Consider the following 25,577-nt stretch of genomic DNA (forward strand, 5'->3'; position numbering starts at 1 on the left):
GAAGTCACTTAACAATGTTAATAAGTATATTTTTTAATAAGGTTATGATTTTTGTTTAATTTTGTGAAAATCAGTAAAATAAATTGGGGGAAAAAAATAAATGTACAATGCAGAAGGATCTCAGAAGAGTGAGGGAAGATAATGTTGCAAAGCTATAAGGCTGGCGGTGGGGTGGAGTTGAAGAAAAACCACCTCTTCTTCCTCTTGACCATTCCTTAAGTTTGCGAATGGATGTGAGATTCGAACTCGGGTCTTTGTGACTCACATAAGCCTCTGCAGTGCACGGGGCAGGGGCTCCTTCTTCTAAAAGCAGGCAGTGTTTAAATCCTCTGAAAACCTTTCTAAGTAGTATGGAGGCAAAACCAGTTGTTATTTTATTTTATTTTCCTGGCAGCTGTGTAGGTGAGATGAGCCCAAGAGCCGAGAGGGCACAAATGTTGGCAACTCATTTCTGTGTCCCCGGATGGCCCTGCCTGCCCCCAAACTCCCAGGGCTGCCCCCCCTGAAAATGCCTCTTTCCCCTCATTCGCCATGTCCGTTTGTGACATCACAGGAAGTTGGTAGGTTGTCTATGACATCACAGGTAGTGTGTAGCCAATGACCACAGCTGGGGAAACATCTGCACAGCCCTCGCTGGCCTCACAATGGGGGGTACATCTCAGCAGTCATTTATTAAAAATGAGGTGCTCCCCCATTGTGAGGCCTGGGAGGGCTGTGCAGATGTTTCCCCAGCTGTGGCCATTGGTTACCAACTTCCTTATGATGTCACAAGGGGTGCTGCCCCCTCTCCCTGTGACATCACTACTTAGAAATTTCCCATATAATAAAAACATGGCACAAAACAGGGATTTCTTTTCAGAAAACGTTTATTTTGTAAAAAATGAGAAAGCCATTTATTTAGAAAACACGAGCTGTCTGGCTTAGGTCCTGCAGTTCTCTTCATTACTTTCACAGCTGGTCTCAGGGGAAACCTCGCCGGCTCCGGACGTCCCTGAAAGGCAAACAGATGAGTGGGGTGGCCACCATCCGACAGCGTCCACCCAGACTCCCCTGGCTTCCGCCTGGCAACTTCGCCCCTGGCAGGCCTGCGCAATGGGCAGGCTCCCGGAGATGAAGGAAAACCAGTTTTCGTTCACAGATAGCAGCCAGCTTCATCAGCCTTGCAGCCTCCGCTGGCATCTATTTGTGAAGTCCACTGGCTCCAGTTGAGCACCTCCATGGCTGTGCCGGGCTTCTTCCCTCCTCGATTTGGCCATCCGTTTAATGTCAAGAGGCCTAGGCCTTTTGTCATTAAATGGATGGACCAAAGACACGGGTGAATGCCAGCCATGTCCACAGATAGCAGCCAGCTTCATCAGCCTTGCGGCCTCGGTTGGCATCTATTTGTGAAGTCCGCTGGCTCCAGCTGAGCACCTCCATGGCTGTGCCGGGCTTCTTCCCTCCTCGATTTGGCCATCCATTTAATGTCAAGAGGCCTAGGCCTTTTGTCATTAAATGGATGGACCAAAGACACGGGTGAATACCAGCCAGGTCCACAAATAGCAGCCAGCTTCATCAGTCTTGCGGTTTCCCTTGGCGTCTATTTGTGAACACTGGCTTCACCTAGATGCCTCCACGAGCTGCCGAACGGGTCAAATACAATAAATGATTGATTGATGAAAAGGTGCTTTTTTCCTGAGGTGATAACTTTCTCCCTGCATGTCACTCCTTGAAAAGATTCCTGTGCATAGATGAGACTCACTTTCATTGTTCTGTTCATTTGTGTGTTTGACCAGTGTTGTGTGGAGGGAAATGCAACCACTGGGATTAAAAATGCCCCCTCCTGCCCCCCTGGGTTTCCGGTGTGGCATTCACAGATACTGGCACAAATTGGGGAGGGGGTGTTATATATCTCCTTGGTCAAAACCAAGGAGCCAATGGCTGCTGAGCTACACCCCCTCATTGTGAGGTCTGAGGGGTGATGGGGACGCGTCCCCAGATGCTGCCATTGTGAGGCCACAAAAACATTGGGCAGCCGAGAGGGTATAAATGTTGGCCAAGTCAAGGGCCGAGGCAGTTGCCTCAGTGGAGGCACTCAGCTCGGGTGGTCTCCTGCCCCGTGGCAGCAAGCTGGCCGGAGGACAGAGGTGATCACCCGGCGCTGGGATGCTGTGGAGCAAGGAGAAGGCAAGTTGAGGTTTACTTGCTGGTGGGATCGCACTTGAAGGTGGATGAAATTCAGCTCTGAAGCAGGGGGAGGTCTGGCAATGGACCTGGCGTGGCTGTTGGTGGTGGACGGATTGCCGGAAGGTTTGCATTCAGTGCCTGGTTGATGCCGCAAGGCTACAAGACTGGCCGAGGGGATGCAAACGGGTTTGGAAGCCTAGTTTGTTTATTAACAGGCGGACAAACCGAGGAGGGAAGCTGCCCCTTTGGCGGCGGGTGAGTGTCCCTTGGCGAATTCTGTGGTGAGGGAAAGTTGCCCATCGGCTTCTAGTGGTGGCGCCTTGGTGAAGCCAGGTTCACATTTGGGGATGTCGGTGGAGGCCGAGAGGCCCGTGAAGCTGGCCGATCCATTTGTGAACGCTATCTGGTGGCACTCACCTTTGTCTTTGGCCCTCAACCTAATGTCAACAGACCTACCTTTTGAGAATGTCAGCTTGCTGACATTCGTAGAGCTCTTGACCTTACGCCGACGGCCAAAGCGAGGAGGGAAACTACCCGGCACAGCCCTAGAGGTGGAAACCAGGGGAACCAGTGTAGTCCACTTGTGGATCTACCGCTTCAAACTGGTGACCCTCCACTTCTGCAACCTGCCTTGACGGGGCAGGCCAGTCAGGGATGAAGTTGTCAAGACCAAAGCCTGTGGAAGAGTCTGGGTGGACGCTGGATAGTCGCCATCCCATCAACGTGTTTGCCTTTGCCTTTCAGGGACATCCAATGCTGGCGAAGTTTCTCCCAAGACCAGACAGTGGTGGCAAGCTAGCAAGCGGAAGGAGGCGATCGCCTGGCATTGGGATGCTGTGGAGCAAGGAGAAGGCAAGTTCCAGTTGACTTGCTAGTGGGATCGCTACCTGAAGGCGGCCGATATTCAGCTCTGAAGCTGGCTTACGTCTGGCGATGGACCTGGCCAGGCTGTTGGTGGTGGATGGATGCCGGAAGAGTTTGCATTCAGGCTAGTGGATGCCGCGAGGCTACGCCTGTCGAAATGGGTGCAAACTGTAGTTTGGAAGCCTAGTTTGTTTATTAACAGGCAGCCAAACTGAGGAGGGAAGCTGCCGCTAGGGCAGCAGGTGAATGCCCCTAGGCGGAAACCAGTTGTGATTTGCATTGCATTTAAATGATGTCAGTGGACGCCCTAAGCTGAAGCTGGCTGATATTTGCAGGTGTGGACCAGCTGGTAGTGAGGAGGGAAAGTTGCCCATTCGGCAGCTCGTGGAGGCGTCTAGGTGAAGCCAGTGTTCACAAATAGATGCCAACCGAGGCTGCAAGGCTGATGAAGCTGGCTGCTATTTGTGGACATGGCTGCCATTCACCCGTGTCTTTGGTCCATCCATTTAATGACAAAAGGCCTAGGCCTCTTGACATTAAACGGATGGCCAAATCGAGGAGGGAAGAAGCCCGGCACAGCCATGGAGGTGCTCAGCTGGAGCCAGCGGACTTCACAAATAGACGCCAGCGGAGGCTGCAAGACTGATGAAGCTGGCTGCTATCTGTGAACAAAAACTGGTTTTCCTTCATCTCCGGGAGCCTGCCCATTGCGCAGTCCGGCCAGGGGCGAAGTTGCCAGGCGGAAGCCAGGGGAGTCTGGGTTGACACTGTCGGATGGTGGCCACCCCACTCATCTGTTTGCCTTTGCCTTTCAGGGATGGCCGGAGCCGGCGAGGTTTTCCCCATGACCAGCTGTGAAAGTAATGAAGAGAACCGCAGGACTTAAGCCAGACAGCTCCTGTTTTCTAAATAAACGGCTTTCTCATTTTTTACAAAATAAACGTTTTCTGAAAAGAAATCCCTGTTTTGTGCCATATTTTTATTACATGGGGAATTTCTAAGTAGTGATGTCACAGGAAGAGGGGGCTGCACCCCTTGTGACATCACAGGGAGTTGGTAACCAATGGCCACAGCTGGGAAACATCTGCAGAGCCCTCCCAGGCCTCACAATGAGGGGACACACACCTCATTTTTAATAAATGACTGCTGAAATGCACCCCCCCATTGTGAGGCCAGCAAGGGCTGTGCAGATGTTTCCCCAGCTGTGGCCATTGCCTACGGACTCCCTGTGATGTCATAGACATCTACCAACTTCCTGTGATGTCACAAACGGACATGGCGAATGAGGGGAAAGAGGCAGTTTTTTGGGTGGGAGCAGCCCCTGGAGTTTGGGGGCAGGCAGGGCCATCCGGGGGCACAGAAACAAGTTGCCAACATTTGCGTCCTCTGGGCTCTTGGGCTCATTTTGCCTACGCAGCTGCCAAGAAAATAAAAAGAAATCACAACTGCTTTTGTCACCCCAACACTTATTGGTGGCTGGAGATAAGGGGCGTGAATTCAGAGGGAATGTAATGTAAAAGGACCCCACAGTGAAAGCAAACCCTATTTTCCTATTTTCCAGGGACAGTTCCCAAACCACAGGACTTAAGCCAGCCAGCTTCAGTTTTCTAAATGAATAAATAAATGCCTTTCTAATTTTTGTTTTTTAAATAAAGGTCTTTTTGAATACCAATATTTTGTGCCATGTTCATTGTATGGGAAATCAAAGTCCTGAGTAAAATAAAGGGGGGAAATAATACCTCAGCTCCAAAAACTAATGGTCTTGGAGCACTCCAAAAACTAGCAAGTTTAGGGGATTGTCCAGTAAGATTGTCTTCCATAAACACGGTTTTAACAGTGAGTCCGTAAGTGACTGTGGAGGCCAATTCTGGATCCACACGTTCTTCCACAGTGGGGACATTGGTTTCCAGGCAGGAGTTGATCACGGTGTGGATTTGCCAAGCGTGCCTTCCTCTTAGCACGGTTCTCCATTGCGTCCTGAGTTCGAGTGTCTTCAAAGCCCATGACCCCTTTGGTAAAGGCTGTTCTCCAACTGGAGCGCTCGCAGGCCAGTGTTTCCCAGTTGTCAGTGTTTATACTACATCTTTTAAGATTTGCCTTGAGACAGTCTTTAAACCTCTTTTGTTGACCACCAGCATTACGCTTCCCATTTTTAATGGAAATAGAGTAATTGCTTTGGAAGACGATCATCCGGCATCTGCACAACATGACCAGTCCAACGAAGTTGATGTTGAAGAATCATTGCTTCCACACTGGTGATCTTTGCTTCTGCCAGTACACTGGTATTAGTTCGCCTGTCTTCCAAAGTGATGTGTAAAATTTTTCTGAGACGCCGTTGATGGAATCTTTCGAGGAGTTGGACATGGCGTTTATAAGTGGTCCATGTTTCACAAGCACATAGTAAGGTTGGTAGTACAACAGTTTGTCAACAAGCATTTTGTTTTCCGTGCAAATGTCCCAGTCCTCAAACACTTTGCAGAATTGGATAGAATCGTGAGCAATAGGCATGCATGCGCACGTAATTTTTTATTTGTCTCCCAGCCTTTCTGCAGTTCAGACCGTGATCATGGCGGCTTACGACATGGAAAAAGCACGTAATTACAGCATCACAAAGCAGTCATGGAATTGCAGAGTTGGAAGGGACCCCCCCCGGACATCTAGTCTAACCCCCTCCAATGCAGGATTCTTTTGCCCAAGGTGTGACTCGAACCCACAACCCCAAAATGAAAAGTCTCATTCTCCACCATCTGAGCTAAACAAAACATTTTTTAAAAAAAAAAAAATGCACAACCAAATGGAACCATTTCCACACAGATCACAACAAGAGGTAAAACCAAGATACAAAAAACCCAACAGCAACATAACCCCAGCCCAGGAGTCTGTTCAACAGTCTCAGCTTTTGTAGCTGGAGTCAGTCCACGCCCTGCCTGCCCTGGCCAGGTGGGAAAAGGCTTGTAAGACAGGGAGTTGGTCTTCCTAAACATTAGGAAGAACTTCCTGACAGTAAGAGCTGTTTGACAGTGGAATTTGCTGCCAAGGAGTGTGGTGGAGTCTCCTTCTTTGGAGGTCTTTAAGCAGAGGCTTGACAACCATATATCAGGAGTGCTCTGATGGTGTTTCCTGCTTGGCAGGGGGTTGGACTCAATGGCCCTTGCGGTCTCTTCCAACTCTATGATTCTATGATTCCTGGACTCTCAGGAAGATGGTTTCTGAATATACGACACCCAGCACAGAATGCCTGTTTTTGAGCAAACCAAGAATCCATTCCTCAACAAAGGTGAATATTGGAAGATTCAGAACGGATAAAAGAAAGCAATTTTTCTTTTTTCAATTTTTTAAAATTGATTTTCCAAAAATTTTAAACAAACAAACAAACATCTTAATTAATCCAATCTTAGTAACATTATTAAGTGACTTCCTTAAATCCCCCTGGCTGAATTTCAGTGTATATCATTGTAACCATTTCCCAAAACCAATTTTCTCATCAAATTAACTTAATCACTTAACATCTTTCTTTCTTTTCATTTTAAACGTGTTATTCTCTAACATTACATATTTAAATCCTAAGCCTATCTGGTATTTGCAAATTTTTCCAATTAAGTTATCTTAACATATTTAACAAAATAGTCTTTGAATTTCATCCATTCCTCCTGGTAAAAAGAAAGCAATTTTTCACTCGGCACAGTGTGGGACTATGGAACTCCTTGCCACAAGAGGCAGGCACGGCCACCAGCTAGGATGGCTTTGAAAGAGGGTTTGACAAATTCAAATTCATGGGTTTCTGCACCGATTCCAAACGGAATCGCGGTTTATTGCACCCACTTTCTTGGGAGTTTCCATTCCAGGGCAGCCTGAAGATGTGGTTAGCATTATTATTTATTTCATTTATGACTCTAATGCTATAAAGTGGTAAAAGCTGCTCTTTCCCCCGTTCCCTTATGGAGAAAGAGGATGCCTGGAGTCTGGAACCGCGAGCGTTTAGGTCTTTCCCCTGCCTTGCCAATTAATCACATAGTTCAAGCATTGGCTCTGGGAACCTCTGGCGATTCTTCCTAATATTGGCAGTCTTCCTAAAATTGTCCAAGTCTTCCTATTTCCTAGGGACATCCCTGATTTAGAGAAGCCCTCCCAGTTTCTGACCCCTGAATGTCCCGCTTTTCCTTAAAGGTTCCTTAAAGTGACCTCTGACCATTAAGTCCAGTCGTGGTCGACTCTGGGGTTGCGGCGCTCATCTCGCTTTATTGGCCGAGGGAGCCGGCGTACAGCTTTTGGGTCATGTGGCCAGCATGACTAAGCCGCTTCTGGCGAACCAGAGCAGTGCACGGAAACGCCTTTTAGCTTCCCACCAGAGCGGTACCTATTTATCTACTTGCACTTTGACGTGATTTCGAACTGCTAGGTTGGTAGGAGCAGGGACCGAGCAACGGGAGCTCACCCTGTCATGGGGATTCGAACTGCCGACCTTCTGATCGGCAAGCCCTAGGCTCTGTGGTTTAACTCACAGCGCCACCCCCTATTTTCTTTCTTTTTTAAAAATGCTTTTTATTGAGTTTTCTTTAACACAAACAAAACAAAATAAATACACCAATCTTCTACAATCCTATATAAACTTATTTTCTCAACACTCTGTCGAGCACAGACTTCCCTCCCTTCCTTCGGAGGTTTTCATATTACCGGTAATCTTTCATTTTTCACAGATTCTTAACATCAACCTGCTCATATCATAAGGTTTATTTTAATCCTGCTACACTTTAAACTTCTGCAATTATTACATATATATACTCCACAAATTTATTCCACTCATTTCTGAACTTTGTTTCCTCTTGGTTACAGATTCTGTGGGTCAGTTTTGCTAATTCCATTTTTGTCTGCCACTCCTTTAATGTTGGAATTTCCTGAGTTTTCCATTTTTGGGCCACTAAGATTCTGGCAGCAGTTGTAGTGTACAGTGGTACCTCGGGTTACATACGCTTCAGGTTACATAAGCTTCAGGTTACAGACTCCGCTAACCCAGAAATAGTACCTAGGGTTAAGAACTTTGCTTAAGGATGAGACCAGAAATCGCGCGGCGGCAGTGGGAGGCCCCATTAGCTAAAGTGGTGCTTCAGGTTAAGAACAGTTTCAGGTTAAGAACGGATCTCCGGAACAAATTAAGTACGTAACCAGAGGTACCACTGTACATGAATAATCTCTGATCTGCTTTTCTTATTTCATCTCCTATCAACCCCCCTCCCCTATTTTCAATGGAGAAATTTGGGAGGGTACGGAGTTTTCTGACCCCTGACCCGTCTGAAGGCAATCCTGTATAGGGAAGTTTTTTTAAAAAAAAGTTTTATGTTTTATCATGGTTTTTATATAGGTTAGAAGCTGCCGAGAGGGACTAAGGCAACCCAGTAAGATGGGGTGGGGTTTAAATAGTAAAATAATCATTGTGTAAGGGACGCAGGTGGCGCTGTGGGTTAAAGCCTCAGCGCCTAGGGCTTGCCGATCGAAAGGTCGGCGGTTCGAATCCCTGCGGCGGGGTGCGCTCCCGCTGCTCGGTCCCAGCGCCTGCCAACCTAGCAGTTCGAAAGCACCTCCGGGTGCAAGTAGATAAATAGGGACCGCTTACCAGCGGGAAGGTAAACGGCGTTTCCGTGTGCGGCTCTGGCTCGCCAGAGCAGCGATGTCACGCTGGCCACGTGACCCGGAAGTGTCTCCGGACAGCGCTGGCCCCTGGCCTCTTGAGTGAGATGGGCGCACAACCCCAGAGTCTGTCAAGACTGGCCCGTACCTTTACCTTTACCTTTAAGGAGATGTCCCTATTTTCATCGGAGAAATGTTGGAGGGTATGCTTCCCCCAGTGCAAAAAATTACTCCAGCCTCCCCACATTCACAGCCATGCGCTAAACCTCCCCAGCCATTCCTTCCTGGGTGTGAACTGGGAGCTGTCTTTGTGTGGGTGTGTTTGCAAGTTGCATTGGCAAACATCAACCACAACTTTCCCGCCGCCTTTGAAGAGGCAGCTTCAAAGGCCCTCGCCTGAATTCAAAGGCCCTCACCTGAAACTATGGGAGGAGGAGAAGGAGGGACACAGCATAATATTAGCCGGGTGCATCATAAAAGCAAGCCGGAGACCTGCATTTATGGCCTTTTTAACATCAAGGGCAATTGGTTTGTGTGCAGGAGTCCTCTGACCCATAAGCAGATGGGGGGTAGAGGGAGATGCCACGAAGATGCCATCTGGATGGAAGGCAAGCGTTGGGCAGTGCAAGCACTATTTGAATAAATATTCTAATATTAAAGATATGTCACCACTTGAAAGAACCAATCAGGCTTAGGACTAAATTAGACTTAGAATCATAGAATGATAGAGTTGGAAGAGACCACAAGGGCCATTGAGTCCAACCCCCTGCCAAGCAGGAAACACCACCAGAGCACTCCTGACATATGGTTGTCAAGCCTCTGCTTAAAGACCTCCAAAGAAGGAGACTCCACCACACTCCTTGGCAGCAAACTCCACTGTCTTACTGTCAGGAAGTTCTTCCTAATGTTTAGGTGGAATCTTCTTTCTTGTAGTTTGGAGCCATTGCTCCGTGTCCGCTTCTCTGGAGCAGCAGAAAACAACCTTTCTCCCTCCTCTATGTGACATCCTTTTATAGATTGGAACATGGCTATCATATCACCCCTTAACCTCCTCTTCTCCAGGCTAAACATGCCCAGCTCCCTTAGCCGTTCCTCATAAGGCATCGTTTCCAGGCCTTTGACCATTTTGGTTGCCCTCCTCTGGACACGTTCCAGTTTGTCCGTGTCCTTCTTGAACTGTGGTGCCCAGAACTGGACACAGTACTCCAGGTGAGGTCTGACCAGAGCAGAATACAGTGGCACTATTACTTCCCTTGATCTAGATGCTATACTCCTATTGATGCAGCCCAGAATTGCATTGGCTTTTTTAGCTGCCGCGTCATTTATACTTAAATGTATAAATAAGAAAATGTACTATAAGAAAGGTAAAGAAATTGGAATATGACTTTAATATTGTTTTATGAAATAATGATATTGGAAACTGCTACATTCAAATTAAGAGAAAATTCAGATGGAGGAGATTAGAGGAAGTCAACTAAAATGTTTATAAAAATGGATTTTAATTAATTGGTTGAGTTTCTTTTTTTCTGTTTAGGTATGTTAAGTTTGTTATACTTTTTTCTTATTTTTCACTTTTTTATTGTTGTTGTTGTTGAGTTGTTGTGTTATTGCATATTCTCTTTTTTGTTATGTCTATTGAAAATTAATAAATATTATGGTAAAAAAAAAAGGATTAACCTGGAGGGTGGGACTCGAACCCATGGCTTCAAGTTACAAGGAAGGAGATACTGACTAAATGTGAGCAAGAACTTTCTGACGGCAAACAACAGCGGCAAGAGTATTCTTAGCCCAGAAATGGAAGCAAGAAGAAATTCTGACGAAAGAAGCATGGCAAACGAAATTAATGGACTATGCAGAATTGGACAAAATGAGAGGAAGGATTCAATCTTCCCAATAATTTTTATTAAGTTTTCTACAATTATAACACATAATGCAACAAACGTTGCACAACCGAAAAACAGATCATAACAAAAACCAAAAAGAAAATACATCTATAAAAACAACAACAAATAAACAATACAAACAAACTTAATTATTTAAAAATCCAACCTTATAAACGTGTTACTTGACTTCCTCTAGTCCCTCCCTACTGAATTTTCTTGTATCTAAATGTAACAGCTTTCCAATATCATTATTAACAACAATATTCCAGTTATAATCAAATTTCTTCACTTTTTTTAGTATTCTAAATCCCATTTATTTAGATAAATCCTAATTTAATCCTAGGCCTGTTTGGTACTTTCAAGTGACAGGAAGGATTCAAAACCTGCGGGACCAGAGATTGACAGAAGACTGGAAGAAATATATGAACTATTTGAAGAGCAACTGTAATCGACAAATTACGCAAGAAGTTTTGTAAGGAGAAATATACGAAGTGTTACAAAGTAGAAAAAGATAAGAGATATTGGTTATGAGTTTGAAATGTAATAGGGAAAATAAGAAATGCATATGAAGAGATTAGATTGGAAAATTTTCAGACAGGATGGATGGAAGTAAAAAAAAAATTGAATAAGATGTAAAAGTATGTTTAATTACTGTGGAACATGATATGTTAAAAAACTAATAAAAATTATATATATATGAAAAAAGATTAACCAGTGGGACTCCCTGCCACAAGACGCAGAGATGACCACAGGGAGATGGCAATTGATGGCTACAGTTGGAGACAGATGTGCTTTTGAATACTGTCGTACCTTGGAAGTCGAACGGAATCCGTTCCGGAAGTCTGTTTGACTCCCAAAACGTTTGGAAGCCAAAGCGCGGCTTCCAATTGGCTGCAGGAAGCTCCTGCAGCCAATCAGAAGCCCCGTTGGACGTTCGGCTTCCAATAATAGTTCACAAACCGGAACACTCCATTCTGGGTTTGTGGCGTTCAGGAGCCAAACCGTTCGGGAACTAAGCTGTTTGAAAACCAAGGTGCGACTGCATCGGTTTTATTTATCTGTTTGTTGAATTTGTATAACAACCCTTCATCCACAAATCTCTGAGCATTTGAGAACATACAAAAACGCAAAATGCATAATAAAAACGAGGATGAAAAAAGACACCCACTCCCAGAAACACATTTAGAAGGGTATATATATATATAGGCGGGACGCAGGTGGCGCTGTGGGTTAAAGCCTCAGCGCCTAGGGCTTGCCGATCGAAAGGTCGGCGGTTCGAATCCCTACGGCGGGGTGCGCTCCCGCTGCTCAGTCCCAGCGCCTGCCAACCTAGCAGTTCGAAAGCACCTTCGGGTGCAAGTAGATAAATAGGGACCGCTTACCAGCGGGAAGGTAAACGGTGTTTCCGTGTGCGGCTCTGGCTCTGGCTCTGGCCAGAGCAGCGATGTCACGCTGGCCACGTGACCCGGAAGTGTCTCCGGACAGCGCTGGCCCCTGGCCTCTTAAGTGAGATGGGCGCACAACCCCAGAGTCTGTCAAGACTGGCCCGTACGGGCAGGGGTACCTTTACCTTTATATATATATAGGGTGTTACTCAGCCTGGTTGAAGAGGAACGTTCTTTTTAATAACATTTCATTGATTTCCCAAAGATAACAAAAATAAAAAACGACAACAACGCAAAAAACAAACCAAACAAATGAAAAGGGACGTCCCTGTTTTCACTGGGGAAATGTTGGACGGTATGGTAGGATGCCCCTATTTTCTTTCTTTTTTTTAAATGCTTTTTATTGAATGATATATTTAAATGAGAAGGGAAGTCAATTTGTTCAATTTGAAGAGGAACGTTTTTGATTGGCGCCTAAAGGTGTGTAGTGAAGGCATCAGGTGGAGAAGGCATTCCACTGGAGAAAAGTTGGAGGGTAAGGAGTTATCCGACCCCCCCAAGCTGTCTGAAGGCAGTCCTGTATGGGGAAGTTTTGGGTTTTTAAACGTTTTGTATGATGATGATGATGATGATGATGATGATGATGATTATTAAAGGCAGCCCTGTATCAAGTAGGTTTTAATGCCTGACATTTTATTATGTTTTTATAGATACTGGAAGCTGCCCAGAGTAGCTTTTTATATACGTTTATATATGTTGGAAGCCTAGAGTGGCTGGGGCAACCCAGTAAGATGTGTGGGGTATAAATAGCAAAAATTATCATGACAGAATGGGACGTCCCTGTTTTCGTCAGAGAAATGTTGGAGGGTATGGTAGGATGCCCCTATTTTCAATGGAGAAATTTTGGAGGGTATGGAGTTATCCGACCCCTGAGCCATCTGAAGGCAATCCTGTATGGGGACGTTTTGCGTTTTTTTAACGTTTAATTATGTCTTTTATATATGTTGGAAGCTGCCCAGAGCGGCTGGAGCAACCCAGTAAGATGTGTGGGGTCTAAGTAGCCAAAATTATCATTTTGGAACGGGACGTCCCTGTTTTCACCAGAGAAATGTTGGAGGCCACGCTGTCCCACCTGATGCTCTGAGTTCCCATCACATCAAAGCTCACATCAAAGGCTCTGAACTTCCGAAGGCTGGAAAAGGAATTGCGTTTTGGAGGTCTCTCTGGCGAATCCCCCTCTTTCCCGTCTGCATGTGGGTGATTTAAAGGCCAGGCCTGGAAAGTATTGTGTCGGCACCCCCCCTTGCTTTATTCTCCTCTCCCCCCACTCTCTGCCATCTCTCCTCCTGCCCCTAAAACTGTGTTCCACTTCCTGCCTGCAACTAATCTGAACCTCCACGGAAACATCTGAGAGGAATTTGCCCCAATAAAACAGGAAACTTTCTCATACCCTCGCAAAGAAAGGGAGAGAGAGAGAGAACATTGGAAGATGTTCCGGCGAAAGAGGAGTGGAATTTAAAACTACGGGACTTGTATGGAGACGGCAAAAATAAGAGACCCAAAAGACAAAAACGTTTGTGGAAGAACGGAGAACCTTTTCGGATTATCTGGGAAAATATTACAGCTGAAGGAAATCGCAGGCAGCACGGGAAATATAGGCAAAGGAACGAGAACAATAAAGGAACGTAATGTAGGATATATGTTAATAAGTATTATTATTTAAGATAAAGGATTTGAACAGAAACATCATGGAAGTTAAGAATAGGGAGTCAAAATGCTACGTGAATATTGTACGGAAAGAACAATATTTGTTAAGCTGTATTATTATTATTTGTTAAATTTGCATACCATCCTATACCTGTAGATCTCAGCGCCGTTGACAGCATAAAATACAATATAAAATACACAAAATACATGATGAAAACCAAAACAGACTTAGTTGTTTCTGCTATGGACCATAAGGGACTTTTGATGCTGACAGCCCACTGCCCCCTAGTGGCCACATGGGGGAGGAAGCACATAAAATGCACCTCTTTTTTTAAAAAATAAAAATACTGTACACAGAATTCTACGGGGATCCTGAAGGTCATGTAGTCGAAGCCCCTGCAATGCAGGAATCTCCTTGCCCAACACGGGTTCAAACCCGTGACCCTGAGATTAAGAGCCTCTTGCTCTACCAACTGAGCTATTTGTAGTGGCACTTGTGTTAAGGAATGCAACCAAAGAGCGTTAACATGGGGAATCCTAAGGTTGGGATTGCTAACTCTACAGTTCTATGATTCTATAGGATCACAGGCTCCTGCTGCCTTGTCCTGCCTGCTAGTCTGTATTGGACCGGATCCTGGGCGCCCTTGTTTGCCTGCTACAGATCTGGCCAGCTGCCCCCTTGCTCTGCAAAACTAGGGCAAGACGGAGTTTGGGCCCAACTTAGCCAGGGCAGCTCCTAGTGGCTCAAAGCCAGAGTGGTGGAAGTGTATCAGACTTGGGTTCAAATCTTCCTTCAGTGCTTAAGCTCACTGGGTGACCTTGGTAATCCAAGCGAGAGATACTGCAATGCGCTCTACGTGGGGCTACCTTTGAAGGTGACCCGGAAACTACAACTAATCCAGAATGCGGCAGCTAGACTGGTGACTGGGAGCGGCCGCTGAGACCACATAACACCAGTCTTGAAAGACCTACATTGGCTCCCAGTACGTTTCTGAGCACAATTCAAAGTGTTGGTGCTAACCTTTAAAGCCCTAAACAGCCTCAGTCCAGTAGACCTCAAGGAGCATCTCCACCTCCATCATCCAGCCTGGACACTGAGGTCCAGCTCCGAGGGCCTTCTGGCGGTTCCCTCCCTGCGAGAAGCGAGTTTACAGGGAACCAGGCAGAGGGCCTTCTCAGTGGTGGCACCCTCCCTGTGGAACGCCCTTCCTTCAGATGTCAAGGAAATAAACAACTATCTGACTTTTAGAAGACATCTGAAGGCAGCCCTCTTTAGGGAAGCTTTTAATGTTTAACAGACCACTGTATTTTAATACTTTGTTGGAAGCCGCCCAGGGTGGCTGGGGAGACCTAGCCAGATGGGCGGGGTATAAATAATAAATTATTATTATTACAGTGGTACCTCGGGAGGCGAACGGGATCCGTTCCAGAGCCCCATTCGCATCCTGAACACAACGAAAGCCACGACGGCGTGTCTGTGCCCATGTGGGTTACGTTTTGCTGCTTCCATGCATGCGAATGACGTCATTTTGGGCATCTGCACATGCGCAAGCGGTGAGACCCGGAAGTAGCGCACTCCGTTACTTCCAGGTTGCCGCGGAGCGCAACTCGAACGCGCTCAACCCAAAGCACATTCAACCTGAGGTAAGACTGTATTATTATTATTATTAGGCCAGCCGCTGTGTCTCAGTTTGACCTACCTCACAGGCTTGTTGTGGGGGCTAAATAAACAGTGTATGCCGCCTTGAACTCCTTGGAGGGGAAAAGGTGGGATATTTAAAGAAGCAAATCAATAAATATATCCTGCAAGAGAATAAAGGCTTAAAAGCACTCACCGCTCCATGAACTTCAGGGTCAACGCCGTGGTGGTGCGAGCCACGGCCTGAATTTCGGACGCTCCGTGGCAGCTGTAGGAATTGCCGCAGTGTGCGTATATCCCCGCCAGTTCGGTGGCCCCTCCCGCAATGGCCTTGGCGAGCTCGAGGGCAGCGGGGTCCGAATGCCTCAGGCCGGCTGGAATTAAAGCGGAGAAAAAGGGATGGGAGAGGTAAAGCACATAAGTTTTCTGGCTGGTGCCCATTGGGACTTGATAGGGTGGAAAGCAAGTTCTTAAAGAAATGGGAGTGCCTGATCACCTCATCTGTCTCTATGTGGGACAAGAAGCTACAGTTAGAACTGGATATGGAACAACTGATTGGTTCAAAATTGGGAAAGGAGTACGACAAGGCTGCATATTGTCTCCCTGCTTATTTAACTTATCTGCAGAATTCATCATGCGAAAGGCAGGGCTGGATGAATCCCGAGCTGGAATTAAGATTGCCGGAAGAAATATCAACAACCTCAGATATGCAGATGACACAACATTGAAGGCAGAAAGTGAGGAGGAATTAAAGAACCTTTTAATGAGGGTGAAAGAGGAGAGCGCAAAATATGGTCTGAAGCTCAACAGCAAAAAAACGAAGATCATGGCCACTGGTCTCATCACCTCCTGGTCCTGGAGGAGACTCTTGAGAGTCCCATGGACTGCAAGAAGATCAAACCTCTCCATTCTGAAGGAAATCAGCTCTGAGTGCTCACTGGAAGGACAGATCCTGAAGCTGAGGCTCCAAGACTTTGGCCCCCTCGTGAGAAGAGAAGACTCCCTGGAAAAGACCCTGATGTTGGGGAAGATGGAGGGCACAAGGAGAAGGGGATGACAGAGGACAAGATGGTGGGACAGTGTTCTCGAAGCTACTAGCATGAGTTTGACCCAACTGTGGGAGGCAGTGGAAGACAGGAGTGCCTGGCATGCTCTGGTCCAGGGGGTCACGGAGAGTCGGACACGACTAAATGACTAAACAACAACAACAAGGGGGTGCCTCAGAGCCAACGATTGCAGGAGTTACGGCCAATGGAGGCAAGTCTCCCCATTTTGCTTCCATCCTCCTCCCAGCTGAGTTCCACAAGCAGCATCAAGGAGGAGGAAGCTGTGGCTCCGCCCCTTCTCTCCAAGCCCCACCCCAACCCCCCAGGCTCCGCCTTGCACGGGGTGTCCATAGATTCGTAGAGCTGGACGGGAGAATCATCTAGTCTCTCCCCCCCCCCCCGCAATGCAATGATGTTTCGCCCAACATGGGGCTCAAATCTACACAACCCTGAGATTAAGAAACTGCTGCAAACTTTTCCAGCAGGGGGCCGGTCCACTGTCCCTCAGACCTTGTGGTGGGCCGGACTATATTTTGAAAAAAATAATAATGAACGAATTCCTATGCCCCACAAATATCCCAGAGGTGCATTTTAAATAAAAGCACACATTCTACTCATGTGAAAACACCAGACAGGCCCCACAAATAACCCAGAGATGCGTTTTAAATAAAAGGACACATTCTACTCATGTAAAACACGCTGATTCCCGGACCGTCCGTGGGCTGGATTTAGATGGCGATTGGGCCGCATCCGGCCCCCGGGCCTGAGTTTGCCTACCTATGGGCTGAGCTACGTAGCTGCATGAAAGGGGTGCTAAATTGTTCAACTTCCGACTTCCCAAAACGAGAGGGGTGCTCAAAAGTCGCAACACGACCGGAGAATTCAAAAGATATTTTGGTTTCGTTAATATGGTCGTGGGGAAAAGAAAACGCGCCCTCTTTGAATTCTGTGGTTGTACAGATCAGAACTTGATTAACAGCCACCTGTTCCTTCGCAGCTCTTAAAATTAGGTAAATGCAACCTCAAATGAACAATGACACATGACATATTACTCCATGTCATGATTTATTTAACGGAAATAAAGCCAAAATGGGAAAAACCATGTGTGAAAAACTAAGTATACCCTTACTGCTTTCACAGTAATTAAGCCCTCGCTTTATTGGCCGAGGGAGCCGGCATACAGCTTCCGGGTCATGTGGCCAGCATGACTAAGCTGCTTCTGGCGAACCAGAGCAGCGCACGGAAACGCCGTTTCCCTTCCCACTGGAGCGGTACCTATTTATCTACTTGCACTGGTGTGCTTTTGAACTGCTAGGTTGGCAGGAGCAGGGACCGAGCAACGGGAGCTAACCCTGTCACGGGGATTCGAACCGCCGACCTTCTGATCGGCAAGTCCTAGGCTCTGTGGTTTAACCCACAGCGCCACCCACATCCCTATAAGTTCCGCCCCCCAAAATGAGATGCCCTGCGCCAGCCACCCTGGCAGTGCGGGTGCTGGCCTGTCCCCGACAAGAGCCCACGGTACCTCGGTGGTTTTCGCAGTCGATCTTCAGCCACACTTTCCAACGTTTCCCGTGGCGCAAGGGCCTCTTCTTCAGGAGGGACAGCGCCGCGTGGCTGTCCACGAGGACGTGGAAGGCATCCAGCCTCTCAGCCAAGGCTGCGCACTCTTCCACCTTGTCAAAAGGCAGAGGGTAGGCGTAGAGGATGTCGTCAAAGCCGCCATCAGCGAAGAATCGGCCCTCGGCCAACGTGGACACCACAATCTTCCGCAGGGTACCTCCGGTCATGAGACTTCCGCCCTCCCTGAGGGAAGAACGCAATTACGATTATTATATATATTCATTTTCCCCCTATAATATTGACAATTTAAAGTACAGTGGTTCCTTGGTTCTCAAACGCCTTGGTACTCAAACAACTTGGAACCCAAATACAGTGGTACCTCAGGTTACATACGCTTCAGGTTACAGACTCCGCTAACCCAGAAATAGTACCTCAGGTTAAGAACGTTGCTTCAGGATGAGAACAGAAATCGTGCTCCGGCAGCGCGGCAGCAGCAGGAGGCCCCATTAGATAAAGTGGTGCTTCAGGTTAAGAACAGTTTCAGGTTAAGAATGGACCTCCAGAATGAATTAAGTACTTAACCCGAGGTACCACTGTATTGCAAACCCAGAAGTAAGTGTTCCGGTTTGTGAACATTTTTCAGAAGCCGAACATGCTCCGTTTTGAGTCTTACGCTTCCGATTTGAGTGCCACACTTCCATTTTGAGTGTTACGCTGAGGTCTGTATGTTTTTCCTTTTTATTTTGTGTTTTTGTTTTTGTGGCTCTTTTTCGTTTTGTTTTTGTGACTGTGCGGAGCCCAGCTCAGCTACTGATGGATTGATTGTGTGACTGCAGTACATTGTTTATTGCTTTCATTTTATGAAAGTGGAACACTCAAAACGGAGCATGTTTGGCTTCCAAAAAAAGTTCGCAAACCGGAACACTTACTTCCGGGTTTGTGGTGTTTGGGTTCCAAGTTGTTTGAGTACCAAGGCGTTTGAGAACCAAGGTACCACAAAAATGAAAGCAAGAAGAATTACCGACAAAAGAAGAATGGAGGATGAAATTGATGGACTATGCAGAATTGGATAAACTAACTGGAAGAATTCGAAACTTGCGGGACCAGAGATTCACAGAAGACTGGTGTAAATTTACGGACTATTTGAAAAGTAATTGTGATGACCAGATTACGTTTGTAGGTTTGCAAGAACTTTTTGTGAGGTAAATTATCTGAATTATTGCAAAAATGGTTAAAGAGGTGGGTTGTGAGTTAAGATAATTAAAGGCAATAGGAATTTAAGAAATGCAGAAGAAATGATAAAAATGGTGAATCATCAGAGGTGCTGATGGAAGTCCAAAAAGATTGTATAAGATGTGAAGTTCTGTGGAATGTATAATAATTGGTATGTTGAAATTAATAAAAATTATCTATATATATAAAAAAAGAGAACCAAGGTACCACTGTACTTGACCTGCCAAATTGCAAGCGAGATGGTAATGTGTTCTCTCTCTCCGCCCCTCCTGTAATTTATTATTACAATCCAATATGGCGCCACTCACAGCGTTTTGTGGGTTTTCATGTGAGGCCTCAAGACCACGCCCAGGGCCTTGCAGCGGTCCCTCATCTTCTCGGCGTTCCTCTTTGCCGTGTCCAGGTCCACGGTGAACGCCGGGCTCGGCAGCTCTTCCACGGGTCTCCCAGTCCACATCTGTCAGGAGGAGAAACTTGGCAGAAGAGCCACAAGAATGGCACCAAGGATGCTTAAAGGTAAAGGTAAAGGGACCCCTGACCATTAGGTCCAGTTGTGGCCGACTCCGAGGTTGCAGCGCTCATCTCGCTTTATTGGCCAAGGGAGCCGGCGTACAGCTTCCGGGTCATGTGGCCAGCATGACTAAGCCGCTTCTGGTGAACCAAAGCAGCGCACGGAAACGCCGTTTACCTTCCCGCCAGAGTGGTACCTATTTATCTACTTGCACTTTGACGTGCTTTCGAACTGCTAGGTTGGCAGGAGCAGGGACCGAGCAACAGGAGCTCACCCTGTTGCAGGGATTCAAACCACCAACCTTCTGATCAGCAAGCCCTAGGCTCTGTGGTTTAACCCACAGCGCAGCACCCAAATGGAAAGTTCAACTGGTGCTATCAGAGCGTGGTGCCAATAACCCCAAGGTTGCAGCTATCACCAGATCCTTGTTTAATGACTGAACTGCCTGCCGATGGCCAATGCCTCCTTCCTGACATGCAAGGTCTAAACCCAAAGCAGGGAACCCTCAGCCCTCCAGGTGATGCTGAACTACAACTCCCATCAGCCCTAGCAGGCATGGCTAGTGGTTAGGGATGATGGGAGCTGTAGTTCAGCAATATCAGCCTGCATAGCTTAGAGCAGCGGTTCTCAACCTGTGGGTCCCCAGATGTTGTTGGACTACAACTCCCATCATCCCTGAGCTCTGGCCTTCCTAGCTAGGGGTGATGGGAGTTGTAGTTCAACAACATCTGGGGACCCACAGGTTGAGAAAGGCTGGCTTAGAGCGTGGCGACAAGGTTGCAGGTTTGATCCCATTTGAGACAGCTGCATATTCCTGCATTACAGAGGGTCGGACTAGATCAGGCATTGGCAAACTCAGCCCTCCAGGTGTTTTGGGACTACAATTCCCATCATCCCTGACCACTGGTCCTATTAGCTATGGATGATGGGAATTGTAGTCCCAAAACAGCTGGAGGGCCAAGTTTGGCCCTCACTGATCTAATCAATGCAAACGTGCGGCAAAGCAGGAATCTTTTTTTAAAAAAAATACTATTTATTCGAATTTTAAAGATTACAAAGAGAAAACAGAGAAAAGAGAAAAATAAAAAAGACAGAAAAAATACAAACAATTTTTAAAAAAGAACAGATCAAACCTTTACATAGCTTTCTTTCCTTTGCTTATTTCCTTGACCTCCTCACACCTCCCATTTTTGTATTCTAATTCAATTTGTTATTTCAGCAAATCCTTCCAACCTTGTTTTAATCTTAATAATTTGTCTTAATATACTATAATTTTACATTCTCTCTTTCACCAATTCATTTTTACTTAATCCTTTATGTCATTTCTGCTAAAACCACATAATTTTCTTTTCCCAACATCTTTCTAGCAATCCTTAATTTTGCAATATTTTTGAAGATTAACTTTAAATTTTTTCCAATCTTCTTCCACCAAGTCTTCTCCTTGGTCCCGGATTCTGCCAGTCCAAAGCAGGAATCTTTTGCCCAAGGTAGCCTATTAGCCACTGGGCAACCCAGCCAGATGGGCGGGGTATAAATAATAAAATTATAATTAAAATTATGTTGGGTGCCCACCAACTCGTCTCCTCCTCCTTGGGAGACAAGGGATGCATCCGTATCTTCTCGTGTCTCTGATCTTTGAGAAAGCAAAAATCTTATCAGAAAACTCTCCTGACGATCTTGTTCTCTGAACCCCAGTGCAAAGGAGAGGAAGGTACGAAAGAACAGTGGCAAGAAAAATTGATGACTTATGCAGAACTGGCTAAATTGCGAGACGAGGACAATTGTGACTTTAGAGAAGAATGGGAGCTTTTTACAAATGATCTAAAAAGACAACAAAATGAACTGGACTCCTTGGCAGGGTTCGAATAAACATACACAAATTTATTGGTTGATAACATGATAGATAGATCATGTAAAGATATGTACAAGTTTATAACATGCAGAGAATAATATGGGCTACGAAATCAGAGAGAGGAGCTGAAGGAAGCCTGGGGGGGGAGGGTTTGATGGGGTGGGGGGAAAAAAGGGGGGGGGGAAATAATGAATATGCTATATTTTGAAATTTTTGTTTTGCTGAAATTGTTAATAAAAATATTTTAAAAACAAAAACAAAGGGCAGGAAGGGATCTTGAAAGCACAGAGGCCAAGAGAACAGTCAGGCAGCACAATAGTATTCTTGGCTACTTCAGGGAAACAGACAATTTTGCATTTGAGGCTCAATGAAAGGGAAGGGAAATTTATCCCTCTGCAACAAGAAATGGAAGGTTTTCTTTTAACCTGCCAGCCTGCCTTGAGACACTTAAGGAAACGGAATGAAATCTTAATTTGGAATGAATAAGTGTACCTCTTAGCAGAGTTGCTTTCGCTCAAATCCAGCTGCTCTTAAGTTGGATAAAGTCCACTTTGCAGCACAGCTGGTGGCTGATCAGGGCTGAGGTCATATGACATGGGGGCGGGACATTGGGGGGTGTTGGCTGTGCTGGGAGCCCCATTGGCTTAGCCAAAGGGGGTGCAAAAACCACCTCTGCTTCCTATTGAATTAACCGCTTGCCACTCCAAAACCAAAACACAAAAACCGACATAAGTTCGTGCAAGAAAGCAGCTCTAACGCTTGCATGTCTGTGCACTGGTCAAAAGACATTTTGCAAAACCCAAGAAAGAAAAAGGACTTTGTTTTTGTTTTTTTAAACAAGGAAATGTTTAATGCACACTTTGCAAGCTTTGTGTATAGGCTTTTTACAATAATGGAACCAGGAGGGGGAGTGGAGGGAAGTCAATTAAGATGCATTATTTAAATTTTTGATGATGGTGTTCTTTTTTTTTACTTTTTTTTGTTATGTGATAGGAATTTTGAGGTCTTAGTTATATGTTAAATGTTCAGAAGTGTACCAACCAAGCACGTACATAGATCAGCACAGGAAGACCAACCTGGAACCATTTTTTATTCCCAAACTGTCCCAAACTGACCAAATGTTTTCTCTGCAAGGTCAAAGGAAAATGGAAAAGACTCCCTTTGTCTTTTTCTTCACTAATCCTGTCTTAAGGGTATGTCTGTGTTTGAATAGGGTGTGGGCCCAGGAACTAAGCATTTATCATTACAAAAGACTGGCCAGGCTCCCCAGGCAATCCAATCAAGTGACCATTAAACAGGTAATCTGGCAGACAGGAGGTAAACAAAGCACTCAGATTTCTGCTGTAGACCGCCCTTTCTGTTATGTATGTATGATGTATGGGGGGGGTGTCTTGAGCTACACCCCTTCTGTGATGTATGTATGATGTATGGAGAGGTGGTCTTGAACTCCAGGGTGGACAATTTAAAATGTCTATATAAGAGTGGACACACCTGGGTTCTGGGTTCCTCCTCCTTTCCTGCGTGTGAGGGGAGCACCCTGTTGCAACAGATCAATGGAGATCAGGCTTACTAGCTGCTTTGCTTCTCAATATTCTCTGGTTGGCCTCTGTTATCTTCTCCTACCAATAGGGAACCTACGTAAGGACTCTATATAGGCTCTTGGATACCCCATAAGGGGAAAAGGGCAGATTTTTGTTTACAACAGTTATAGAATTAATAAATTGTATCTAGCTTTGCACAAATGGCTTAGGATTTTTAACCTTGAGTCCTTTTTGTTCTGGTGCTGCTATCAGTGCGACTGAGTTTAGTGCGTCCAAAAGTCTGACAAGGAGGACTGTGGTTCCCGAAAGCTTGCGCCACTACAACCAATGCGTGAGCCTTTAAGGTGTCGCAAGAGTCTGATATAAAACAAAGAGACTTGTGTCACCTTAAACTGTATAAAAATCATACAGCTGTGCCCCTGATGCTGCAAAAAAATTAGTGAATGGAGCCGCTCAAATTGCTTAAAAATCTTCACCGTTATATCCTTCTTCTGGTTTTCATAAAGTTTCAAGTCGTCTCGGGGAGGGTCTCTTGCAAAGAAACAAATGATGGCAGTTTTGGGGCGAATGCAAAGCCCCCATAGATAGAGGGGATGCCTAGAAGGTTGCCAACTTTTTCCAAAGAAGATTAGCAAGTTAAATTAAAGGAATATGCTGAAATGGCAAAATTGACAATGAAACTAAGAGGAAGAGATGACAATGAATTTAAAGAAGATTGGAAGGACTTTATTGCATATACAGTGGTACCTCGGGCTACATACACTTCAGGTTGCAGACTCCGCTAACTCAGAAATAGTACCTTGGGTTAAGAACTTTGCTTCAGGATGAGAACAGAAATCGTGCTCTGGCAGCGTGGCGGCAGCGGGAGGCCCCATTAGCTAAAGTGGTGCTTCAGGTTAAGAACAGTTTCAGGTTAAGAACGGACCTCCAGAACGAATTAAGTACTTAACCCGAGGTACCACTGTATACAGAAGCAATGTACACAAGTTAATACATTCGCTGTGGGTTAAAGCCTCAGCGCCTAGGGCTTGCCGATCGAAAGGTCGGCGGTTCGAATCCCTGCGGCGGGGTGCGCTCCCGCTGCTCGGTCCAAGCGCCTGCCAACCTAGCAGTTCGAAAGCACCTCCGGGTGCAAGTAGATAAATAGGGACCGCTTACCAGCGGGAAGGTAAACGGCATTTCCGTGTGCGGCTCTGGCTCGCCAGAGCAGCGATGTCACGCTGGCCATGTGACCCGGAAGTGTCTCCGGACAGCGCTGGCCCCTGGCCTCTTAAGTGAGATGGGCGCACAACCCCAGAGTCTGTCAAGACTGGCCCGTACGGGCAGGGGTACCTTTACCTTTACCTTTAGGGTTCTAGAACTACTAGACAGCATCTTAAAAAGCAGAGACATCACCTTGCCGACAAAGGTCCGTATAGTTAAAGCTCTGGTTTTCCCAGTAGTGATGTATGGAAGTGAGAGCTGGACCATAAAGAAGGCTGATCGCCGAAGAATGGATGCTTTTGAATTCTGGTGCTGGAGGAGACTCTTGAGAGTCCCATGGACTGCAAGAAGATCAGACCTCTCCATTCTGAAGGAAATCAGCCCTGAGTGCTCACTGGAAGGACAGATCCTGAAGCTGAGGCTCCAAGACTTTGGCCACCTCATGAGAAGAGAAGACTCCCTGGAAAAGACCCTGATGTTGGGAAAGATGGAGGGCAGAAGGAGAAGGGGACGACAGAGGACAAGATGGTTGGACAGTGTTCTCAAAGCTATGAACATGAGCCTGACCAGACTGCGGGAGGCAATGGAAGACATTAGTGCCTGGTGTGCTCTGGTCCAGGGGGTCACGAAGAGTCGGACACAACTAAATGACTAAACATCAAAGAACTAGTTGTAATTTTATTATGAATGGACAATAAGTAATTTTAATGTTTTTTTTTAATTTACAATGGACATGTGGTATGTTGATAAATAATGGAGCCAAGGAAGGGACTAGGGGGAAGTCAGTTTTTGGGTTTGGTTTTGAATTTGTATTGTTGTTGTTTTATTTTTGTTACTTTTGTTAAATTAATAAAAATATTCCAAAAAATAGGTTGCCAACTTTTTCAGCGGCTCCTGCTCCTCTGCCCTCCCATCTCCAGCATGCAGCATCCTGCTGCTCCCAGCATCACCAAAGCCTCTAGTTTGCTCCCCTCAATTAAAAATATTGCAGGATCTCCCCCCCCCCCATATATATATTCATCCCAGGGCTTCTGCAATCCCCAGCTCTTCAGTTCACGCCGGGCAGGATGGGGTTAACTCTGCCTTCAGCCGAGATTTCAGAACGAGGCTGCCGAGAGAATATGCCGATTGCGCCCGACCGCGCAACTTCTGCGCCTCGTCCCGGGAGGAGAGCCGCAGAGCTGCTCCAGGCCGGGAGCACTTAATGGCCGCGCATGCGCGAGCTGGCCCCGTCCGTCGGCGTTTATTCTTGTGATGGCTGTCATGCCCGCGCGCCGTTCTTTTCTAAGGGATGGCTGCGCAGCGCCACCTGCTGGCAGGAGCGAGGAGAGCACAGACTCGTTGTGCCTCTCTGACCGC

At 46.3% G+C, this 25,577-nt stretch overlaps 1 protein-coding gene and 1 long non-coding RNA gene across 3 annotated transcripts in view; one reads left to right on the plus strand and one right to left on the minus strand.

Annotated features, from left to right (window-relative positions):
• LOC307199231 (D-serine dehydratase-like) overlaps positions 1-22,041 on the minus strand; it is a 62,191-nt gene extending 40,150 nt beyond the window's left edge. The window contains exons 1-4 of one of the 2 annotated variants that reach the window (XM_079946997.1): positions 21,967-22,041; positions 19,420-19,568; positions 17,841-18,121; positions 15,466-15,643 (exon numbers count right to left, since the gene is read on the minus strand). In XM_079946997.1, coding sequence (XP_079803123.1) covers positions 15,466-15,643; positions 17,841-18,121; positions 19,420-19,568 — 608 coding nt within the window. In that variant the 5' untranslated portion in view covers positions 21,967-22,041. The remainder of the gene's footprint in view (positions 1-15,465; positions 15,644-17,840; positions 18,122-19,419; positions 19,569-21,966) is intronic. The other variant, XM_079946998.1, reaches the window with a different exon arrangement.
• On the plus strand, positions 1,992-3,988 carry LOC307199360. Its single transcript, XR_013831924.1, has 2 exons — positions 1,992-3,018; positions 3,846-3,988. It is a non-coding gene; the product is annotated as an uncharacterized lncRNA (long non-coding RNA).
• Positions 22,042-25,577: the final 3,536 nt, after the last annotated feature.

Source organism: Podarcis cretensis, assembly GCF_951804945.1.
Source record: "Podarcis cretensis genome assembly, chromosome: 12".
In the NCBI taxonomy this organism is placed as follows: Eukaryota; Metazoa; Chordata; class Lepidosauria; order Squamata; family Lacertidae; genus Podarcis; species Podarcis cretensis.